Consider the following 23,646-nt stretch of genomic DNA (forward strand, 5'->3'; position numbering starts at 1 on the left):
CAGGAAGTACCGGAAGCACCGTGTTTACATCGCTGCAGCATCTACCCAGTGATATCCACTTGCTGCTTCGCTACATCTGAAGTTTTTGTGTAAAAACAAATTGTCTTCCCCTATACGCGTTTATGTTTTTTTCATATATTTTAATACACCATAAAGCAGAGATTAAGCTGTTATTAAATAATTGAAGTTGGTTTTCTTTAAATCATTGGAGAATGGAACAGCTCGAATCGGAAGGTGAGCTTGTATGTTTAAATTGTTTTTAGTTCGTTTCCATGAGATAAGTTCCTTTTAATGCCTGTAAACCACTGACTGCGTCTTTGTGTTGAATCACTTTAATGAATTAAAGATGACATCTAAAAGATACTCCACCTGGATCTGTTGGTTTTTAAGGTTCATGTAATGTTTCTGACTTGACAGCGTCCGAAATAGATTCTATTTTTATATAGATTCTATTCTAAGTTTACACTTTTCCAGAATCAAAGGCTTTAACCAGTAACGATGGAGCAGATCTGATATGAACTACGAGACCACGACGTTCATATGTGTGCTTTTCTCCCACAGAGAAAAGTGAGGAATGCGGAGCCCAGGCTCCACACTTGCCCAGTGCCGAGCACAGGTACGACATGAATGACATTCAGACTCATGAATTAACAATAAAATCAAATTGAAAAGCATTTTTCATATCAGTACTGCTGTTTTTAATTAAAAACCCAATGTCCATAAACGGATCCACCTTAAGTGCAGCCAGTGCAGATCTCTGGTATGATCTCTTGAGAACAGGAGGCTCCTCTTTACACAAAGGATTGTGGGAGTGTGGAACAGGCAAGCCCGACATGTTGTTGAAAACGATACCCTGACTTTTTTCAAGAATAGGCTGGATGGGATTATTCCCGTAATCAGTTATCTGCTCAATACCAGATGGGTTGCATGGACTGAATGCCTCTCTTTTGAAACTTTTTTTATGGTCTTGACGCAGCACTTGATTTGGAGTAAAGATTTTCCCTAATTTTCTGAGGATGCCTTGACAATGTTTGAGAGCCCCTGAATCAAAATCTACCCTAACCCAAATGTCATCAGCGAGTGAATTGTTTGTACCTTATCGGGTGCAGACTTAACTCTTGTACATGTTGACATCTGTCAGTAAAATGTTGTGATCCCTTTTTGACCACTCCTTGGATTGTTTAAGGACTCACTACAGGAGAAAGGATTTGTAGTGACGTCTTGGAACATTCATATTAAATGTGTATGTGTAGTTGCAGAGGTTAAGTGTTCAGGCTTGTTTTTTCATTGTTCTTTATTTTTCTCGACAGCGAGAATAAAAGCAATGAGCTGTGTGCGAAGGAGCCTAAATCTCACTCCTGTAAGGTGAGAGAAATCGAGAACTTTTTGAAGAGGCAAAATGTGTAGATCTGCAGTACTACCTTCGGCTGTTCTTTGACAGAAGACCCTTTGCTTACATTTTCCTGTTTTCATGTTTTTTATCCATTTCTTTTTTCAGCTTTGCGGCGTGAAAGATGTCAATATTTTACAGTACTACATGCATCTTGTGGGAGGAAAGCACAGACAGGTACAAGCACATTTTTTTCCTTGTAAAGCAATTCCTTGCAACACGCGGTTAGAAAATTAAAAAGCCAACCCTTGAATCCTAAAAAGCTGTAAACTGCTTATTAAGAATTAGTTCAGGTGGGGAGCTGCGTCAGCATGCGTAGGCTGCAAAGGAACAAGTAATAGATTTGTTCCATGCTGAAAAAAAGAAGAAAGAGAACACAATGAGATCATATGAGAATAAGAATTATATGATCTCATTCCAAACAGAAAAGAAACTGCAACACAAAAAAAGCAAAAGGCAATGTATACTCGATAATTTGAGTACATGAGCAACCGGAGGTAAAGTTCAGCAGTTCTGAATGCTCCCACCTGCAATGAAAGAATAAAGATTAGTGCAAAACTAAAGTTTAAAATGTTAAAATTAATTGCATTTTTGGTATTTTGCATTTTGCTTCAGTGCAACTAAAGTGATGGATTAAAGATTCTGGAATTAATAGGTACTACAGAACACTAAGGATTCTTAATTTTCTGTCTTTTTTTCTTTGTGTTGGATTGAAACCAGATTCCAGAAATGGGTTGAAAACTGAATTTGATCGAACTTAAGCGTTTCCAGTATATAAGTAGCTATGAATGAGCAATTATAATGTATTTGGCAAAACTGCTCAACTTATTTGGTGGTTATTTGATGTATGTCTTGGTTAAATGGCGTGCATTTGAAATGTATTTGATTCATTAATTACTTGCATGTTTATTTGGAAAAATGATCTGGATGGAATGTCTCACGTGTTCAGCTCATCACCGAGAGCCAAATTAAGATCTGTGTTGAGTGAAATGTGTGTGTTTGTACTGACACTTCTGCAGTATGTGCCTTATACGTTTCACTGCTGCACAGCACTGAAAATAAAGTTCGTTAAACTCAAAACTCACCTTTGTCCCTCTTTGTGTTACATTTTCCTTCTGCATCGAAAGAGGTTGCGCCAGGAAGGCCTGACAGGTGAGCGAATCTGCCGTGCTGTCTTGCACACGTTGAGGCCCGGTACAGTTAGCTTTACTGATCTCACTGTCACCCAATGGCAGCTGAAAATGTTTTTTTTTTGTCAGTTCAGTTTAAGTTTCTACTCACACTATTTTATCTGACTTATTACAATATAATTCAGGTGGGTAGCTGCGTCAGCAGGTGTAGGCTGCAAAGGAACAAGTAATAGGTTTATTCCATGCTGAAAAAAAGAAGCAAGAGAACACAACATTTCGGCAGTGGAGCCTTCTTCAGGAATGGAATAAACCTATTAATTGTTCCTTATTACAGTATATAGCATTGTCAGATAGCTCTACTGTATATATCTTGTACATAGCATTCAGAGGTTTATATATCATGTATTTGCATGGACAGTGGAATTTATATAGGGGTTAAGTTTTAGAAATAATATTTTGCACAGGGTGTCAAGGTTTGTGACTTCTGCTGAAATGCAGTCTCTTTGTTCTTAATAATAGTGAATGTTTCGGTTTCTCCTTGTTTTTCCCAACATAATGTAATACCAAAATAAAAAGAACAATTTCTCACCCTACACTAATCACCTCCTCGCTTCCCCTAGCACTATTCAGTGGGGTTCCCATCTGGGTTCCTACCTCAATAGCCCTAAAATAACTCGTAGAGCTGCTGTGGTACCCTCATGCAACAGTACTGTGACTGTGTGATACTCTGGCAACTGTGGTAGCACAGATCTCCGCAACCAAAATATTTTTACAGTGTGCTTAGCAAAGTAAAAGTTGGTGATTTCGTATATGGGCCTAAAAAAAAATCCAATTCATGTCAGCATGCTGCCTACATTAAGACAAAAGTAACACGATTAACTACAGATGGTGGATTGTGTACTGAAGTAACTGTGTAGAACCTGAAAAAGGTGCTTTTTATTTATTGTTTTAGAGAACGGATAAAACTATTTTAAATACAGATGACATTACTCAACAGTTCTTTTATAATGCCAATATACATTTTTATAAATTTGTAAATATACCAATGTAGATCACACATGAAAATGTAGTCTGTTCTTATATATTTTACAATTATTTTATTTCCAACCAAACTATATACCTGAAATGGGTGTTTCATAAAACAAAAGAAATAGCTCTTTTAAAAACACTTGCCACCTTCTCTCTCTCCCTTGAACACAATCCCACTTCATATTTCCCACTTTGAGAAATATCTGGTGCAACAGCAGCTCATCTGTGGCTTGTTGTTTCATCTGGTGTGATCGATTGATCAATGGCGTGCAGTATCATGCCATCAGATCAGTGAGATCACATGACACTGACATAGCATGGAGCCGCATCAGCTCCTGTCCTGGTGGGGGGGGAGGGTGGTTGCACAGCAGAGTGAGAAGTGAAGTATTTACACAGGATCTGTGGTGGGATGGTAGGGGGGCTATGGGTGTGATACAGTTGTGATCAGTCTTGCTGCAGTCATTTTGGAGAACAGCGTGCAGGAAAATATTTCAATCAGTTTTCTCCGATTTTTCTCTCAGTTCCTGATTCAGAAGCAAGTTTACTAAAGAAAGGAGTTCTGCATGTCTATATGGAGATGCAGAACCGTAAGGAACCAATTATTGGTAAGTGTCGCCACTGTAACGAATACCGATAAGATAGAAAAGGCACAGTCTCTGAGTAGTTTGTTAAATTACTATCCCTGAGGTTGGATAGCACACCTTCGATTGGTCTGCACAGACCATGTCGTTCTGGTCAGGATCAGGAGAAAAAGAAACACCAGATTAAATTGATCTGTTGCTTGAAATGACACGTTCTTGTACCTCAAGAATTCTCTTACTTTCTTTTTGGCTGGGTTGGTGTAGAAATGCTTCTGCCTGCTTTCACGTTTCCTGCATGGAAAAAAGGTTTGTAATTGACATTGTTAGCAGTCGTGTATACGATATGATATCATCCCTGACTTGTTCTCTTTTTCAACCGATTCTTCCGTGACTTGATTCAACGGGGAGGTCTGATGTTCACCTTTTTGCTGAGTTCCCGAGGGTAGCCTCTTAAAAGATGTCTTGCGCCGGTTGTGGGTCAGCCTCATTGTGTTTTGCCCCTTGTCTGCCTGCAGGCTTGCAGTTTCTGGTCCAGTTCAAGAGCACGGGGGACTCGGATCATCCATATTACTTCTGCCAGCTGTGCAAAGTCCTGTGTCAGAACGACGCTATCAGCCACGTTGCCAGCCGTACGCATCGCTTTACTTACATTGTGAGTAAGAGGAGCTTCCAGCTTCACTTCGAGCAGGGTCTCAGGCCCAGTTCCTGGAGGGTCTGGTGTCTTCTTGGTTTTTGTTCCAGCCTGAGTTTTCAAATCAATAATCAAACCGTTTTTCTTAAGGTCTTTTCCAGTTGAATATACAAGACATTCATTAAAGGGACAGTTACCTGTACTTTATTTCTGGGAGCAGCTGAGTTTTAAAAGACCCTGGGAAGCAGCCAAAGGCAGTGGCAGGGAGCCCCGCGTGGGCTGATCTGTGCAGGCAGGAGTGGTTTTTTAATCTGTTGCAGTGCTCTTAAAACCCACTTCCTGCAGGGCCCTGTGGTGTTTGGTCCAACTTGAATAGTCAGTTACACAATTAACCTAATTATCTCCTAAATGACATATAGGATGTTTGTTGACAACACATCAGAGTTCCCCTGCAGCTCATTCAATAATTAGACTAATTATAAAGGAGAAGGGAGTCACCTGCCTTTGACTCCTTAGATTTTCTTGGGGAGGACCCGACTCCATTTTTGTCTTTTCTCTATAAGTACCCAGTCCGAATTACAGATGCATGCAGGAAAATACTCGTCCAAGTTTCCTCTGGCCTTTCTTTCAGCTCCCTGATTCAGAAGGAGGTTTAATCAACTCGAGCCATGACCGCAGCACTCAGACTCTGAGTGAAGACATGACAGACTAGGCACTGTACATGGGATATTTGTCTACAGCGAACAGTGACACGCATGACTGACTTAAGGTCTATTCTCACTGAGTGTGGTGCGATTTATCACCTGACAAAATAATTCTTTTGCACCAGTGGAGACAAGTGTGTTCTCAGTGTGATTGAAGGAAGGTTTCATCACCTTGTTTGGTAGTCTTCAGTATCTCCAATCCCATAACGCTGGACTTCTCACCATGAGGAGTTACCGTGGCGATACTTCAGTTCCAGGGTGGGCATTTCATTTTCTTACTCTAGGCAAGCACGAGTAAGTGTCTGGTTGCTGCTTCTTTTTTTCATGCATTGGGATAAGGGTAGCCCATGTCGGTGCTGCACTGCATTGTGTTATAGGCTAAAACAGTGGATCTCCTGGAGCACAGCATGTCTGCTGCTTTCATTGCAGCTCAGCCCTTATTCAGCGGTACAAATTGCTGCCAGTCGTCGACCTGGTAGTTTTCTTTCCTTTCTCTTTTCCTGATCCTGGGTCTCGCCTGTGTTGTCTGGTTTTTGCTCCAGCTGAGTATTCAAGAAATTAGCCATTGCAATTTCAGTTTTCTGTTTGAGGCCTTATTTAAAACTTGCTTCCAGCGCTAAGAAAGCTGAATGAATCGGTACGAACTGTGCGCTCAGTAGTGAGTTTCAGGACTGCCCTCATTCAGGCTTGCGAGCTGCAATGTTGTATTATTAGGCTCCTCATGTCAAAGCCAAGGCGAAGGTAGTGAGTTAATGTGAAGGTCTGAGGACAAGAGCAGGTTAAATATCTTATGTTGATTTAAAGCAAAGTTTAGCATGACAGACAAGTCACGAAGTACTTCTGAAGTTGGAAAGACCGCTCAGACTGAGCTGTGCTGCATTTAGCCAAGAGCTCAGGCATCTGTCAGGTAATGTGTCAAACATTCCTCTGCGATACAAAGCAAAGCGATGCTCCAGGTTATCATAGAAACCTGTTATATAAAGAAAATGCCACCAGGTGAAGTGAAGCTGTACGACGCCCACAGGTGTCCCTGGCCTTCAGCTCACCCAGCCCCTCAGTGGTGCTGTGCCACACAAGGGGTCCCATTTACAGACTGCCTGCTGTATGGTCGGAAATAGCACCTCTCCCGCTGCTTGCTGTGGCTGCTTTGTTACATTGCCCACATGAATCTCTTTGAGGAGGCAGGTCTACAGACACTTGACGTTTCTCTTCTGTAACAGCAGCGTGAGAGCTGCAGTAGTGGGCAACAGCAGCATATTGTGACTGTCCACGATCTACACTGAATGACCAAAGACGTGCGGGGACACATCCTATGTATCTTCGTCAGAATCTCGTCTCTGCTGTGTTGGGTTGGCCGTTTCCCAGAGTTACCCCACACAGAATAGATCAGTGAGGAAGGGGTCGCATCTTTATTTCTTAATTTGGAGTTTAGAGTTGGCAGTCAACGTTACGAACATGTCTTTCGGAAGGGAGAGGAAACAGCAGTTATCTGAAGAAAACCTACAAGAGCACAATGAGAACTTGAGGATCCTACACAACAAGACGCCCCAGAGCCTGGAACCACGAGACAGCAGCCCTAACCATTCCCCCACCCAGCCCCCAGGGAATCATCTTATAGACTCTTCTGTATCTGATGAATTGCATCTTTCCTGTGCAGATGGTTTTTAATTCATCATATTCTCCCCATATGTAAACCGGGACCCGTTCTGGAAACATAATGAGAAATGCAAGCCGTTGACATGCCGGTGTTTTTTCACTTTTAGAAAGAAATTCATCCAGACATGCTGCCTCCGAATTTGAAAAACCCTGGGGTGATTCACCTCCTGAAACCCATCGCGCAGACACTGGAGACGAAGGAGGGCATGGGGGAGGTTCAGGTGACTCACGGCTCTGCTGGGTTGAACCATTTCATAAACCCTACTTCACAACCCACCCAGCTGTGTCACACGTGGTACAGCTCATTATTCAAGGAGGTCTCAAAACAGAGGCTTTATAAAGTTTGTCTGCTCCAGAGCAAAACTCAGTTCCCATTTTAGGGGGCCATGGAGGAAGGACATGTAGAGTAGAAAAGAGGTTTCCAGTTAAACACAATACCTTTCACCAGAACAAGATGTTTCTATAACTGCTTCTGGAGACCTGTTGGAAAAAACACTTTGCACAGGACTTTATTTTAACTACACTGATTTCCAGTTTTTAGGGAATGTTGTCCAGTCTCTTTGCATCATTTGTTGGGAATGTTTGGAATCTTTTGTGTTTGTTTTACTCTTCAGCAACAGCATACATATATATTCTCTACAGTAGGTGTTCTAGAGTTTTTCAGAATTTCTCAAAGGCTTTTTGTCTCTTATCTTTGTTAAGTTAGCTCCTATGCATATTAACTATTTTATTTTAGAGCACTGTATTAGCTCTCTAGATGAAAAAGAGATTTTCTAACAAATAATCTGTCCATCTTTCACATTAAAATGTATGATGGAAGCTACAAGCCTTTCACAATATGCCATGTATCTTTTTAAAATTGCTCCTGTTTGAAAATAGTGTGGAGTGGGTGATAGACTACAGGGTGCAACAGATATGCGTTTGGAAAGATATCTTTCTTGAAACATCTCAATTGTTGTACCACAGCAGTAGGTCATACCTGGTCTATTATTTACCTGTTTTTATTTTCAGTTTGTTTTTTGGTTTTACAGTTAAAAGAAATAATATTGCATGGTACCATATGTAATATTGAACAAATGTGAACAATCATTATTGAATGTAAAAAACCTGGTACCTAAACAAACTGTGTAAATCCAAGAATATTATGAAAACAGGAATAAGTGTACAAAAGTAGTACAAAAAAGGAAAGCAGAGATTTGGAAGAGATAAGCAAAGGAAAAAGAGGAAAGAAAGAAAACCCTATTTTACCTGTTTTTTATTAGTTTTTTGTCTACTGTGAAATTTAATCTTTTTTTTTTAGTCACTGAAGGTCTTTGTTGTTTCATTTTGTTTCTAGGTGCAGACCTTGTCTCCTGACGACTGGTCTAAATTTAAAACAATGAGCCTGGAAGAGAGTAAGTTTCTGTCATCTTTGTGGTGAAGATTCCTAACAGTGCTTTAAAGATGTATGGCACAGTCCTGTGTGCAAGGTTTTTTTTTTGACTGTATGAGACGTGAATGCATAAATGTACCTTATACTGTACATCTTGCTGTATAAAACTGGGCGAGAAAAACAGAAGTCTGATTTATTCTTAGAGTCTGGCCACAAGTGGAGTGTATTGCCGTGGAGTAGAAAAGTATTTTCTGTAGACCTCAGTCAAGGGTCTGGCCCCAAGCCCTGGTTCTTGTGTTTCTGTCCGCAGTTATGGAGAAGTATCAGGTGGCAGCGTTCTCCAAGAACCTCCCCAGTGGCGATTCAGAAAAGTGCCAGAGCGACCTCCCAGTTGGTCTGTATATTTACCTGCATTTCTTTTTTGCAGCTCTCGCTGAACATCTTTTACATGCAGGCACTGTATACTGTTTTCCTTTTCACAAAACCTGTTCAACCTGTGTCTGCGCACTTAATTTAAACGAAAGGTTGAAGAATGAGAGTCATGACAGGCCTGTTAAAGAGATGTACGTTTATGTGCAGTTTGAAACTAAGGCCTTAGAAAGTTGGAAATTGAGGTCTAGTTGGAGACTAGTCCAGACTAGTGATTTTATTTTATTTTTTTGCACAGAAGGACTGTAGGGTTAACACTTACCCATCTTTGTGACTGCTTCCATCTCCTCCTCCCAAGGGCCTCAGCCTTTTGACACCCATCTCTCTTACAGAAGCTTTGCCTTTTGAAAAGAATAAGAAAGTAGAGAAGCCCAACGCACAGAAAGAAGACAAGGAACGGAAATTTCCCTGCTGTGAGGTGCGAGAGAGATTGTTGGGGGGGGAGGGAATTTTTGGGAAAATCACTCCATTTGCAGGATGTTTTAGTCTTTGCTTGTGTGGGGTCTTGAATCAGTCCAAATAAGACCATGGGAAACATGTTACCATGGACAACGACCGTGCACAGTGGACGAATTGTCACATGGCCAGTATTCAGCTGAGACTGCACGCACTCTCTTCTGATCTAGTGCTGTCTGGTGCGAACTGCTGCTGACCATTGTCCTATTTGTATGTGAGCAAAACTGTCCATGCTCAGAAGTGAGTCTTTCCCAGTCCAGTTGTTGAAATCGGGCAGCTGGTGTCACAGTGCCCTGTAACCTGAGAGATTCGATCAAATTAAGATGCACAAAGTTTTACATCCCCGACTTGAATATTCTGATCCGATGTTTTAACAAATCCTGTTTCAAAATCCTTTTCAGGATTTGAGGCTGCCGTGCCATTTTTTGTTTTAAAAAAAAAAAAGGGTGGAATCACCAGTTATTTGAGACTGGGCATTCTAGGAACAGCTCCTGTTCCCACCCGGGGAGGAGGAAGACTTGTACACATTTTGTACACATTTTCCTCAGACACTCCACCTGTCAGAACTGCTTGATCTTTGATCTAGGGCTGGCTCCAGGCCCAGCACATCTCCTGGTGACGTCATTGCAGTCCTGCAGGTGTCCAGCGGCACGCCGCTGGAGTCACTCTGTTCCCAAAATCAGACCAGTGATATCTCTGACCTCTGTTCCCAGGATCAGACCAGTGATATCTTTACCATTTGAGGCACAAGCTATTGACAGCGAAGCTTTTTAGTCTTTTTAGTATATTCTTGATTTATCCCTCCTTGTTATAGTTAAGCTGTTGAGACATTATTAATCGATGAGCACAGTTTTGGGGGTGCCGTTGTACAGCCGCTGAGGTAAAAATGTGTATGGCCAGTCTGTCTTGTATTGTGATACAACTTGTTTGCTCCTTGATTAACATTAAGAGAATTCTAAAACAATATTGGACTGAACATGTAATAACAGGCTCAAAACAGTCTTTATGATTTGAAATCCATCATTGCTCGTGTTTTCAATTTCTAGATTGATTTTGTTTCTTGCCTGGCTTTGAAATCTGTTATCTCCTCTGTATGTCTTTGTGTAGATCTGTGAAGTGGTTTGCAGCAGTGAGATACAGTTAAACATGCACTTGAATGGAAAGAAGCACAAATTGGTAAGTGTCCCTCATTCAAAATCTGTCAGTGTTAAGAGACATCATCCAATGCTTAATACTCTTTTTTTAATCTGTAAAGCTCCTAAGAACCATCTGAACCGTGGAAGAATACTAAAATTACCCACATTCTGATGGTCACCTTTTTTTTCTATAGCACCATTCAACCTTAGTTGATGGTGCTATCAGTCCATTCAGATATCAGTCCACTTTGGCTGAAGCAGTTCTTTGCCTGTCCTGTTGTGAAATGTGGTTTTACAGTAAGGATATTTCTTCTAACAAAGTGCTCAGAATTGTGTATGCTGATCATCAGTTAACTTCAACTGATCCAGAAGAAGATGGATTTGCCATAGGTAGACATCCCTGAATTGGGCAGTTCTGTTCAGGTTTAATTCTTCATCAAAAAGGAAAACTATAAAAATAAATATAACACCTTTGATGAAAGAAATTAAGACATTTCGGTGACTTGATAGAGAACATGAGACATGAAGGTTGTGATGTATTTCGAAATTTTTGTGAAACAATTTTTATTTACACATTTTACTATACACCCTGACTGTTCAAGTCTTTGTGGGCAGTTTTATCATCTGCACCATAAAGTACACATTGTGCGGGCAGAGCGAGATGAGAAACGTTCTGTTGCATCGACTATTTTACTAATTCACTGGTCGTTCTTTTGTTTTTGTTGGTGGTCATCCGGTGCACTTGGAAAGAAACTGAAAACTGTTCAATGCAAAGGTTAGTGCATTGACTGTGTGTATCTGTGTGACAAAAGTGTCAAGAGAAATGGAATTAAAGTTGAGAGTTTTATTAAGGTTGCATTCGTTTAATCCTTAATTAATTCTGGGCTTTGTAGAAAACTGGACTACAGAAAGTGTGGGGACCTTAAAAAACTATGTTGAAAACCCCAAGAGGTCTGAACCGGTGGTGGGTGAGTACAGCGTCCACTTAGATAATATCTTCCTGCTTCAAATCTGGGAAAACTTTTCTAAGCCCTTAGACCAATTCAGACTTACAACGTAGGCAGACATATACTAATTATTATGCCAACAACATAGACTGCTGCTGCTGGGTTAAAACAAGGAAACCCTTATATGTTTGTTTTCCAAGTATCTTTGAATGTGTAATTAACTTCTGGTCGTGCTGTGACTGACAGTTATTAAAGCAAGGGCTCCATGTCTGTGTCTTTGTTTGGATTTGGATGTTTTTGAATGTTATAGTCATTGTTCTTAAGATTCCACAGTTCTTAACCTGTTTTGTTGTATAACCTGAGAAGTAGAAAAGCTGTGTATTCTGTGTTAAATTTAGAACTTGTGCTTTAATATCTGAAATCTTGCTTAAATTCTATGTAAAGTTAATTATGGTGGCACAGTGGTTAGCATTTCTGCCTCACAGCACTAGGCCCCTGGGTTTAATTTTGGATCTGGAGTTCTATCTATGTGGAGTCTGCATGTTCTCTTTGTGTTTGTGCAAGTTTTCTTTGGGTGCTCCAGTTTCCTTGATCTAAAAAAAAACCTCACTGGTAAGCTAGTTGGCAGTAGACTGGCGTCCTGTCCAGGGCGTACCCTGCCTTGCGCCCATTGCTTACCGGGATAGGCTCTGGCACCCCTGTGACCCTGAATTGGAACAGGCAGTGAATGGACACGTTAATGTGAATTAAACTTACACAAAGACCAGCACAGTCTGGCCATGTGCTGAAGGAATGTTGGTTGTCTTTTCATGAGCAGGCCTGAAATACGTGACAGAATATCGCTTCCCAGATGAAAACCAAGTTCCTTATTACTTGTGCAGCCTGTGCAAAATCAAGATGAAAACAGGTATTACATCTCACGTCACGAGCCGGAAGCATCGCTTCATCTACATGGTAAGTAAGAAAAGCTGTCGGCTCGTGCCTCAGTTTGAGGAATTGCTGGTTTTATAGGTTAAAAGCGAAATTTCTGTGGGAACCTGGGTGGGTAGTGAAGGGATTAAATAGTTAGTGCTTACCTCTCATTGGGTTTTTCTTGTCTCAATGAAGGAAAGTTTTCCCAGGTGTAGGAATGATTGCAGTGTTTTATGACAGGCAAAGAAACATGAATTAGTGATTTTTAAAAATTAATTCAATAGATGGGGGTGAAGATTAGATTTTGAGTTACTTAGTGTACTGCTGTCTGTGGGACTGAAGTTTTCGATTTAGAATTCACACATGTATACACCCAATCTGATCATAAGACCTCCATTTTGTTTTTTATTTGTGGTTCGTGTTTCGATAATGTTAACAAACAGTGTTGTTGTAATTTTCATGAGTGCTGTATGATTCCCCTTGATTTGCCAGACACTTTGTTTTTAATTATTTTACCATTTCATTGTATATGTCTATATTCCATATTAAGTATCTGCCTGTTTAATCCTGGCTTCATAATTGAATCCTCACTATAAATTTTGTTGCGCCGCCTATCAAGATAATAATGTTGGCAATTTACACCAAAAAGTGACACAATTTCATCATTTGTGGTTCATAATTACACTCTATCCCCTTCCCCTCCTAGTTGACCACTGCCTTTCTCCCCATTGGGGACTGACGTTATAATATGTCTTTTTCCCTAGAAACAACTGCATCCCGATTCACTGCCATTCGATTTGAACCAAGATCAAATTCCTAAGATAAGCTCCTTCCTGAGGGAAAAGGCAGAGATCCTGGAGAAGACCTTTGGACATGGCGAATACCTGGTAATGCAGAGTTCTGATGAAATGGGCAGGAAACTGAACTGATTGGTGCAGAAGTGTTGAGCCTCGTGTCTAAAGAGAAGTTGCTGGCAAGGGCTGGCGTACACAAAGTTTAAAAGGCTACTGTGACAGGTCCCACACTAATAATAATAATAATAATAATAATAATAATAATAGCTTATACATACTGTATATAGCACTTTTCTGGACACTCCACTCAAAGCGCTTTACAGGTAATGGGGACTCCCCTCCACCACCACCAGTGTGCAGCCCCACCTGGATGATGTGATGGCAGCCATAGTGCACCAGAACACTCACCACACACCAGCTATCAGTGGGTAGGAGAACAGAGTGATGAAGCCAGTTCATGGATGGGGATTATTAGGAGGCCATGATTGGTAAAGGCCAATGGGAAATTTAGCCAGGACACTGGGGTAACACCCCTACTCTTTTCGAGAAACGCCCTGGGATTTTTAATGACCACAGAGAGTAAGGACCTCGGTTTTACGTCTCATCCGAAGGACAGCACCTTTTTACAGTATAGTATCCCCGTCACTATACTGGAGTATTAGGATCCACACAGACTGCAGGGTGAGCGCCCCCTGCTGGCCCCACTAACACCTCTTTCAGCAGCAACCTTAGCTTTCCCAGGAGGTCTCCCATCCAGCTACTGACAGAGCTTTTCTTATTTTCAACACATCACAGGTCAGGGTTTATCACAAACCTCACAATACCTAGCTATGAAATATTTTGTTGTATTTCATTGCACGAAGAGCTGTAGAAAAGAAGAGCTCACCTCAAGCTGTGAAGCAGTGAAGAGCTCACTGCAAAGGCTGAGTAGTGTTTCCTTGACTGCATGGTAGCCTTTTCTATTTAAATTTCTGCATGAAACAGATTACATGTTGTGCTGAAAAGAGAGTGATAAAATGGTAATGATACAATCAAATTACATTTCTATAGAAATCATTTTAATTTCAAATGATTAAATGCAGTTATGAATATGATTAAAGACAAATATTGGTATAGTATACTGTTGAGTTTGATATAATATTCAAATATTAATACAGTTTGTGTCCCTTTTTTCCTTGTTTATTCCATGCTCTTCCATTCTTTATGAAACTGCATATTCTAGATTTCTACTCGTATTGCAGTACCTTAGTTTAAAACCTTAGCCTTAGGTTAAAAATGACAAACCGCCATTTAGAACACAAATGCATTTTATGTCATATATTTGTCATGTCTACAAGATACGAAACTGAAATATTGCTTATAGTTGACACATGTCCACAGTTCTTTCCTTTTGCAATATAGTGAGTGCATTAACAAAGCTGTTTGAAATTTAGGTAGAAGTACTACCAGAAGGTGATGACCAAAAACTCAAGACCTTGAACTATGATGAAGGTAAGTCACAGATATATCAGTTAATATTTGTATTATTTTGTACTACCTATATATTCCACAGTATTACTTATAATGTATCATTTTGACTGAAACATAATACTAATGTCTGTGCATGCACACACAAATCTATAATTCATCAGTGTCTTCAGAATTCAAACAGGCAATGTGATTCATTGAATGAAGATTCCTGCTTTCCTGCTTGTATAAAGAACATGACAATATATCAAATATAATAACAACACATGGGCAGTATGTTGGGGCAGTGCTTCACATTGCAACCTCACAGCATTGGGGCGATGGATTCAATTCTGGATCTGGGGTGCCGTCTGTGTGGAGTTCGTATGTTATCTCCGTGTTCACGTGTGAGTATGTATGTGTCCTGGGATGGACTGGTGTCCTGTCCTGACTGTATCCTGCCTTGCGCCCTTTGCTTGTCGTGATAGGCTCCGGCTCCAGTGTGACCCCGAATTGGATGAAACAGTTAAAAAATGGATGGATGGAATAATACCATATATGAGAAGTGGCTGTGCTCTTTAACACAGCTCTGAATTATCAGTATGCATGTAATCTACGGTTCCCTTAACAGTTCAACATTCTAGAACCTTTCGATTGGATAATTGTTTGAACACAATCCATAGTTTGGCCTGGAATGTAAATGCACTGTGGACGTTTGACATTTTCCCTTTCACTCTGTGTTTCATTTTCCTCAGATAAAGTAAAATCCCTTTTTGATCTTCTTTTCGCACACAGCTCTGAAACTCCTGCAAAACAGGAGTCAAAAGAAGGGCAAGAGGACTTCTAATCATCTGTTAGATGGTCAGTGTACATCTGTCTCTGCACTTGCTTTCTTTTTCCCAGTTCCTACAGTTCTGAGAAGATGCCAGGGTCATTTAGTAGATTTGATAAGTGTAACATCTGTTTGGTGATTCACATTTTAGTGTCATCACATGAATGCAATGAAGGCGAGGTGTACAAGTCAGCTTGGGACAACAGTGATTTCATGTTGTCTTTTTACCTTTTAATGAAAATGTGCTTGTGACCTATTTACAAAAATGTTGGACAAGCCGTCCTAATTGTTATTCTGGGCTCGTCACAGATGAAAGGGGTCCGGATGACAGTGATTGCAGAAGATCGTCAGAAGTGCAGACGAGGGAAGAGAGGTGTATGGACTTTCCCAGCCAGAGGCATCCTGGGAGAAGGGCTCTGGATATAGATCGTGACTACTGGCCGAGGAGAGAGGGTTCTGAAAAAGGCTTGACCAGGTACCCAGAATATCACTCTAGAAGAAGGTCTCCTGGAGATGAGCAGGGGAATCACTATGGTGCGTGCAGAGAGCCTGTAGATCATTTAAAACAGAAGCCAAGAGGAAGATACAGTTCTGCAGGCTTTCCAGCACACAGAGACAAATCTTACTTCACTGACTTTGACCCATACACCTCGCATGGGGGGAGCCCTGATCCAAGGTACCCCAGGAGCCATAAAGCACAGGATTTCATTACAACTTATGAAAGGCAGAAATATTCTGACGATCTGCCTAGTCTCTCAAAGGAAAGGCATCCTTCAGATGCTGATGACAAATACTTTTTGCGTCGTAAAAGGCAAAGACAGTGGGAGGACATCCCGGAAGACAGGTTCTCAGAACCTGATGATGAAGGCTTAAGAGGTGAAGATCATTCTGGATGGAAGTATTCTGATGACAGAGCAGGTTATAGATACATTAGAGGTGTTAAAGAGGATAAATACCAGTTGGACTATAAAAGACCTAGATTATCAGCTTCTAGGTATAGTCTGAATGAAGAAACAGGCACTCCCTATCCCAGTATCGCAAGGAACAGAATATTGGAGGAACCTACGGATAATGGGTGCCCTGACAGCAGAATAGAGAGGGGCCATACAAAATTAAGAGAATACGTCTCGGTGGCAAAATTTTCTCTGTGTGTTTGGAGCTCAGATGGAAATCCTGCGGGCCAGAGATCCTCTGAGGACACAAGTGGGGGACATTACTCTGTAAATCCCCAAGAAGAAAGGGTGGAAAACCTCCAATCCAAATGCCACAGTAATTTCTACTCAGAAACTGGTATTGAAAGAAGAAGGTTACCTGAAGATCTTCCGGGTCAAAGGTACCCTGAGGACTACACGGGCAGGAATCAGCCTGCGGCTGTCTGGGGAGACAGATTAAAAGAAGACATTCCAGGACCCTGTCAAGTTGAAGACAGCAGCAGTAGAAAGCTTCCACCAGGTGCTGGTTTTAAAGAATTTGCTTCAGGTTACACAGAGCAACCATCTCAAGACAGAAGATACAGTGAGGATACGTCAGAGCCTAGGCCAGTACAGGGTCTGGGCTATGAACGATACAGGTTACCAGAGGATGACTTGGGAATAAAGAGTACTGCAGGTATTGAACGGTACAGATTTGTGGGAGATACCTCTGCCAGCAGGCTCTCCAGCAAATCCCCAATGGGTTTGCCAAGTAAAGATTTTGAGAGGTGGGGAATGCGTGAGGGTCCTCCTTCCAGCTACCTTGCAGGGAACACCCACCAAGAAAGCCCAGCAGAGAGTGCAGATGCTGCCGGTGTGTGGTGCACTGAGAGCAGGGCAGGGAGGAGTTATCCTTCCTATGCTCAGACACACACACTTTCCACCGGCACTCAGAGGCAGAACCTGTCAGAAGATGGTGGAACTTGCTCGAGACCAAGCTTTGGGGCTCGAGACAAAGCTATGGCCTGTGACGTCCAGGGCCAGGTAGTGAGTGAGTACCTCCGAGGTATAAGGTACTCCGCACAGAGTGTCGGCAGGGGCGGGCCTGGGGTAGGCCAACCCAGAGGAAAGCCAGTGGGGGGAGCATCCCATGCTGGGGCCCCAGGGAGAAGGGACAATGAGGAAGGCAGAAGGGCCGAAGAGCCATGCTGGTTCCCTCACAGTGACACACAATTGGGAACACAACCCCTGAAGGCCCAAATGTCTGTCGTCTACCAGTCTTGTACCCAGAGATCACAAGAGCCAGAAAGAGCTTTTACTTTAGGAGGCAGATCCAGCAACCCTGCAGCCTTCAGTCCCAGACAGCATGGTGCTGGACAATTGAGAAGGTGAGTCTGTCTCTGTCCCACAGGTAAGGTTTTGAGCCCTTAAGGTTATCTTTTAGTTTTAAAACAGTTGTTCAGTTCCTGAAATGTATGTCTGTGTATTCTGTTTTGAGTGGACATAGCCTCTTTGGTCCCTTATGCAGAGCCTACACTGCTCTGCATCCAGGTTCTCGACAGCAGTCTGCGTAGTTTGAGCAGTGAGTGCAGCTGGTCAACACGGTTCTTGCACTCTCAGCCCTTAATAGATTCAACTCTGACTCGCTCATTCTTGTCACCTGCAGCCAAGACTCTCCCACAGTCAGTATACCCGGCTTGGATTGCATTTCCTCAGAGCAGGTAAGGCCTGGACACGCACAGACATTGACAGAGGGATCGGAGCACATTGCTGTGCTGACAGGATTTAGTATAATAGCTGGGAGGCATTTTCCATTCTTGGCTTTAGAGAGGAATGCTCAAGTTTTGCAACTGTGTAATCTTGCCAGAAACAAAATCTTCACCATCATTCACGATACAGTACAGTGCCAAATAAAAGAATATGAATAAGAAATAATACTAAAATGCTTCATAAAAAATAATACTCGTAGGGTCTGAAAAAGCAAAAAAGGCCATGAAAGATCTGATGACTGTGTATGAGTCGCAGTAGGAGATCTGTTGCTCCTGTATTCTTGAATCCCTTCCCCTGTGTTTGTATTACTTCTGTCCTTTCTTTGGCCAAGTTTAGATCAGAACAATGTTGTCTTATGGATAAGGGTAGGTTCTTGGACAATGGGGAGGGTTGTAGTATTGTTCTTGTATTTTCTGTGCTCCGGGATGTATACAGTAGCATTTTGTGTTTTTTCTAATCATTTGTGTTCTCGTTCTTTTGTTTTTTCTTTTGCCTACTTATAAATCCCTGTTCCAATATGAATTGTTTTTAACTCGCAGTGCTGTGCAGAAGTTGTTTCCTTGCTAGGTCCAATAGAAAGTTTGATTTACCCCTTAGAAATAAAAATAAAGCTGCATTTATGGTATCCTGAATTAAAAACAGTTGGCATGAGACCAGCTCAACAGCAACAGAAGAGCTGTGAGTGCAGAATTTCAAAATTAACGTACTGTATGTTGCAATCTTTCTAAAGTGCTTTGAGGTGGTTCTGGCCATGAAAAGGCACTTTTTAAAATGGGCTTTGATTGATTTCAGGGCGACAGTGTCCCAGCAACTGTAACAACACGTACAGCTAGAGTACTGCAAGTGTTGGAGCAAATTTTAATGGTACAGGTAGGTGAAGCCTTTGGGACACGACTTTGGACACTATTGAAACAATGATGGTAGAACTAGATGGCTTCAGTGTCAGACACTATGGGGGAGCCTTCAATTCTGAGCTTTGCAGGATATTTCGAAACTGTAGAAGACCATTGTAGTGGTTATTTTTGTCATGCCCTCTGTAGCCAGGGGGCGCCCCGTCTCTGTCCTGTCCCTAGTTTCCTGTGCTTGGTCTCCTTCCAGTGTCTCTCTCTCTGGGGCTATATATTTCCGGGTCACTTATTCTGCTTCGCTCAGCATTGACGTTCAGATGTCCTGAGACCTGCCTAGCACCAGGTCTACGCTCCGTCCGTGGCCTGAGGGCATAGGTTTCTATACGGCACTCCAGAACTCTTTGCACTATCGAGCCCGGGCTAACTCCCCGTTCCTCCACTTCGCATAGGGTCTTTTTCGCTCTCCTGCCTCTCCACGGTTTGTCTCTTCCGACATCCGTGACAATTTTGAGGAAATGTTTCTAGAAAGCCATCTGTGTGATGAGACCCCATCTACTACTCCTTATAAGACTTACCGGCTGTGTGAGCTCGTGCTTTGTGTAGTGTTGTAAAAAAGTTTTTTCCTGATGACCAACATTCACATTTCAGATTTTCCATGCAGATGTAGTGCTGTGATCAGTCCATTTGCTGTATGTTTGGATGTTCCCATGACAAATTTGAACTGTTCCAGTGATTCCCTGGTTTGTACAAATTGTAAAAGCAGGTGCACGGCTTTACTCCCAGACTTTTTGATGTGTGTGCCAAGGGTGTGTAAGGGTAGGCTTTGTACCTTTGCATCTTGAACATCATGATCCATGGTCACTATCACATGTGCTCCTAAAAACGTCTCTTCTCCAAAGAATGTATAAATATTAATAAGTACGGTAAGATTTATATAGAATGCAGATTCAGAACCTTTCTTGCTTCTCCTAGTGGACTAAGCTGATTGCATAACAATGCATGCCCTACAGTACATCCTGGCTTCTGATATAATCTGAAATTAAATGTAGTGTGGCACTTTAGTAGAAATCTTACTGTCTTTAAAAGAAGAATATTTGAAAAGGCTGTTACAAACTCAAATAATAAAGAGTACCATTATGTACTGTATATCAGTATGTATAAAAGTTCATGAGTAAGTCCTGTGGAGGTTCAACCTTCACTGACAGCCTCTGTTCTGATTCTGATTCCAGCCTCGATCCAGTGGCCAGAGACCCTCAGCTTCATCAGGCCTTTAATGGAGAGGCCTTGTCTGGCAGCCTGAGAGAGGTAATTCTAGTAGTGGAAACTGAGGCCTCTTATCCTGGAGCAGAAGTCAGAACGCATCTTATGGTTTTTGTTTTGTAGGAGGAAACCTTTATTTGTGCACTCTCTGTCCTGTCTGCTTTCCCTCCAGCAGCCCTTGTGGCCAGTTCATATACCCACTTAGTGGTACGGTATATGATTAGCACGATGTCTGTATATAGTGATGTATATGCACATGTGAATTAACTTCTGGTGAATCGACCCAGCTGTTGAGTCAACATGCAGATGCCAAGAAGGAACCAAGGAATGTCCAAGAAAAAATTGTCAGATAATTGTGTTTATGGGCAGTGTGCCAAACCGCTGTTCTGTGTTAATGAACGGTGGTGCTGAGCCAATCAACAGTGATTAAAGTAATTCCTCTGAAGTTCTAGTTAATCATAACTTGGCGTCTGAAGTCAGTTAATGGTAAAACAAGTGTGTTGTGCTTTAGGACCTACGTGTAGGAGAATAACCACTTGATGGGGGGAAGTATATGAAAAAGATTCTGCATTGAAACCTGGCTGTAATCCTATAAGGAGTTTGCACCTTCAAGTGATTCATTTCACCAATTGTATGTTTTTCATGTCTTGGCTGATGGCTGTGAACCCTGCATCCGCACACAGGAGAGAATGAGGAAGTGTAATGCAAATTCCTCCAGCCCGCCCACCTTGTAACCAGTCGTTTTCTAACACTTCTCAAGCCACGCAGTCTGCACAGGGTGCTCAATGCCGATTGGAAGAGAAGCACCTCCTTCCCGGACAGCACCACAGAGCCTTCATGTTCCTGGGGGGGTCGCAGTATTATCGAGAGCTGAGTGAGCCCTGGCTTACTCATCCCAGCCTACAGTCGACAGCACTCACCCAGGTGTTCAGTACTGCTTGGGGAAATCCTGGTCAATTGACTAGTGACATGGATCTAGATTCTTTTTATGGACAGCAAGTTCATGAATATGATACAATAATAAGGACATGCGTCCCAAAATATTTTGGCTTTCCAAGCCTTGCAGTGTGCAATATTTAAAGCTTTTGGAGAACGTGTAGATTTTGTTGTAAATTGTAAGAAAGAACCCAATTTAAAGCTCTTTTTTTTAAAAAAAACTTATTCGTTTAGTGATGCTTTGAACAGTACATTTTAAAATATTTTTGTACTGAAAACAAAATCTGAAGCAAAAGCAAGGGGTCTTAGGCATAAAAGAGAAAAGATGCATCTCCAGTCTGTCTCTTGCACCACAAACATAGTAGAACAGCCATGTTTTCCTCACAAGGTGATCCTGGATGGCCCAGTGTAGCCTTGATCTTTCTCCCAGACGCCTACGTGCTCTTTGAACAGAGAATCTGAGGATACATGGTAGTTGGGCTCAGAGGAGGAAGAAGGGACTAAGGAGCATAGCATCTTTTCTCTTTTATGCACAATGACACACAGAAATTCCTGAAGACACCAGGATGCTCAGGAATATTGGCACAGAGATGACTATAGCAAGCACTTGTCAAAAGATCTTGGGTGAAAGTGCTGCAGATTGCCTTTTTTAACAAGTGCCCTGTGGTTCTCAGGTCCCCTCTAGTTCTCACATAAAATTGTCCATCTATCTGTCTAGCAGTCTGCAGCAATTTCCACTCTCATTGCCTATGGAAGTGTTCCTTCAATTTTATGAGATTGTGCATTCGTTAAGGATGTTTGTTCTTTTCCTTTTTATTTTTTCAGACTTAAAACCAAGTCTTGATTCCAAGAAAAATGTGAAGATACAGTAAATTAGCTCTTCTCGGTTGTTGATGTTGGACAAAGAACTGGGAGGACACCCAGATTGGGGGGACATGGGTTGTGTTTAATCTAGGTTCTGTAAGATGTTTAAAATACTGATGTTTTACCTTTTGTGTTTATAGCCATTGGTTAATAAATATTAGTATTTTGACAAAAAGTGACGTCCTTTTTTTCTAATGGTGGCTTTGCCACATTGTACATACCCATGTGCAAGTGTGGCTTTATTAGATGTGTTCGAGAATTCTGTAAGAAATCGCAAAATGTGTAGGAAAAACTCTTCTGGCTTGGAGGAAATATGAACATCAAGCCATCTTGGCTTTATATGATCATCCCTCCTATGGATTTGGGCTTCAATACTGTGAAAATCATCTCCATACTTTGGAACAAGGTTTGCATTTGAATTAATTAGACTATCATTTTGTTAATGTTTTTTTTCTCTATTTAACGTTTATAATTGAAAAAAACGAGTTTGGGCTCAGCATCATGTTGCACACTAAGCATTCTTGCACATCAGTTGAAATAACTGTTCTGTTTCTTCTTCAAGACAGCAGTAATAAGCTGCCCATAAGCCTTATTATTATTGGTTATACCCACCCAATTTTGGTTTCTGTGTTCTTCACGTCTCAGCTCGTGGCGACAAACCCCGCAACCGCACAAGGGAGAAAACAAGATTGGCTGACTCCTGCGACCTGCCCTCCTTTGAGTCTCTCGTCTTTAATCTCACAGGCAGAGGTCCAGCACCCACTGGACAAGAGGCGTGTCTCTCAACAGCAGTATGGCAAGCCTGCAAGCACCTGGGAGGCCACAGACTCCGGCTTATCTCACTCTGTCTTCCTTGGCGCTCAACCAGTTGTGCGCTACTGCTTTGGGAATCGCGGTCACAGCTGCCTAGAGCCATGATCCAGGCTCGAACCCCTGATCGTACAGCTCAACCTGCACTTGGGCAAACACAACTACAAGCTGGACCACTCGGGCAGTCTTTTCTCTGTGCTCAGTCTAGATGTTTTGGACTTTTTGATGGTAACCTTAATATACAGTAGAAACTGAGCTATAAATATATATATTTGTAAGACCTTCAGATAGAAAAAAAATGTCATCCATTTGACTTCTATCCAAAGACTATCGTTGTCTCTACTATACAACAACTTGGGTTATTAAAGGTTTTTCTGTGGACCACAGGCATGTATTGTAACTCTATAGAGGAAAGACATGATACACATGACTTTATATATATATATCTTTAAAATTGCTCAGGTAAGAGTTTAATATACACCCAAATTAATAATGTCCTCTGTAAATGCCAAGATGTGCACTGCCAATAAGCCTTCAACCTCTTAGGCGAGTAAGCCTGATTAAATCGAAGAACTTTGCTTCCTGTTGAATAAAATTTTGAGTGCTTTTTCAGAAACTCAGAAGTGTGATATGTAGTCACTAATAATGCAAGAAGCTAAAAGGTGTTACGCCACACCCCACCTCGCATTCCAGCTCTGTTCCCAATTAGCCCTTTTACCCCTGCCTATTTAATGCTGCTTCACACTCCACTGTGCTCAGTATTAGGGATCTTCCTGGCTAGAGCCACCTCGATTCTCGCAAT

The 23,646-nt window shown here is 41.7% G+C and overlaps 1 protein-coding gene across 5 annotated transcripts; it reads left to right on the forward strand.

The window, feature by feature from the left end:
* The first annotated feature begins 31 nt into the window (after nucleotides 1-31).
* LOC148822794 (uncharacterized) lies at nucleotides 32-22,209 on the forward strand. Of its 5 annotated transcripts, none has more exons than XR_016093871.1 (23): nucleotides 32-234; nucleotides 562-616; nucleotides 1,311-1,365; nucleotides 1,499-1,567; nucleotides 2,518-2,542; nucleotides 4,071-4,154; nucleotides 4,646-4,782; nucleotides 7,229-7,342; nucleotides 8,458-8,515; nucleotides 8,804-8,887; nucleotides 9,255-9,340; nucleotides 10,486-10,554; nucleotides 11,265-11,289; nucleotides 11,408-11,482; nucleotides 12,279-12,415; nucleotides 13,138-13,260; nucleotides 14,601-14,658; nucleotides 15,409-15,474; nucleotides 15,755-17,744; nucleotides 18,023-18,077; nucleotides 18,919-18,996; nucleotides 19,623-19,714; nucleotides 20,204-20,280. XR_016093871.1 is itself a non-coding variant. In XM_088929784.1 (23 exons), the coding sequence occupies exons 1-22, from the start codon at nucleotides 213-215 to the stop codon at nucleotides 20,246-20,248; spliced, it is 3,510 nt and encodes a 1,169-aa protein (XP_088785910.1). In that variant the 5' UTR covers nucleotides 32-212; the 3' UTR covers nucleotides 20,249-20,279; nucleotides 20,918-22,209. The 5 variants fall into 5 exon arrangements, 4 of the variants coding, with proteins under 4 accessions (XP_088785910.1, XP_088785912.1, XP_088785913.1 ...); XM_088929784.1 differs by lacking the exon at nucleotides 19,623-19,714 and adding an exon at nucleotides 20,918-22,209 and having other exon boundaries at nucleotides 20,204-20,279; XM_088929786.1 differs by lacking the exons at nucleotides 18,919-18,996; nucleotides 19,623-19,714 and adding an exon at nucleotides 20,918-21,034 and having other exon boundaries at nucleotides 20,204-20,279.
* Nucleotides 22,210-23,646: the final 1,437 nt, after the last annotated feature.

The sequence above is a fragment of the Atractosteus spatula genome, chromosome 12, assembly GCF_055471065.1.
Source record: "Atractosteus spatula isolate fAtrSpa1 chromosome 12, fAtrSpa1.hap1, whole genome shotgun sequence".
In the NCBI taxonomy this organism is placed as follows: domain Eukaryota; kingdom Metazoa; phylum Chordata; class Actinopteri; order Semionotiformes; family Lepisosteidae; genus Atractosteus; species Atractosteus spatula.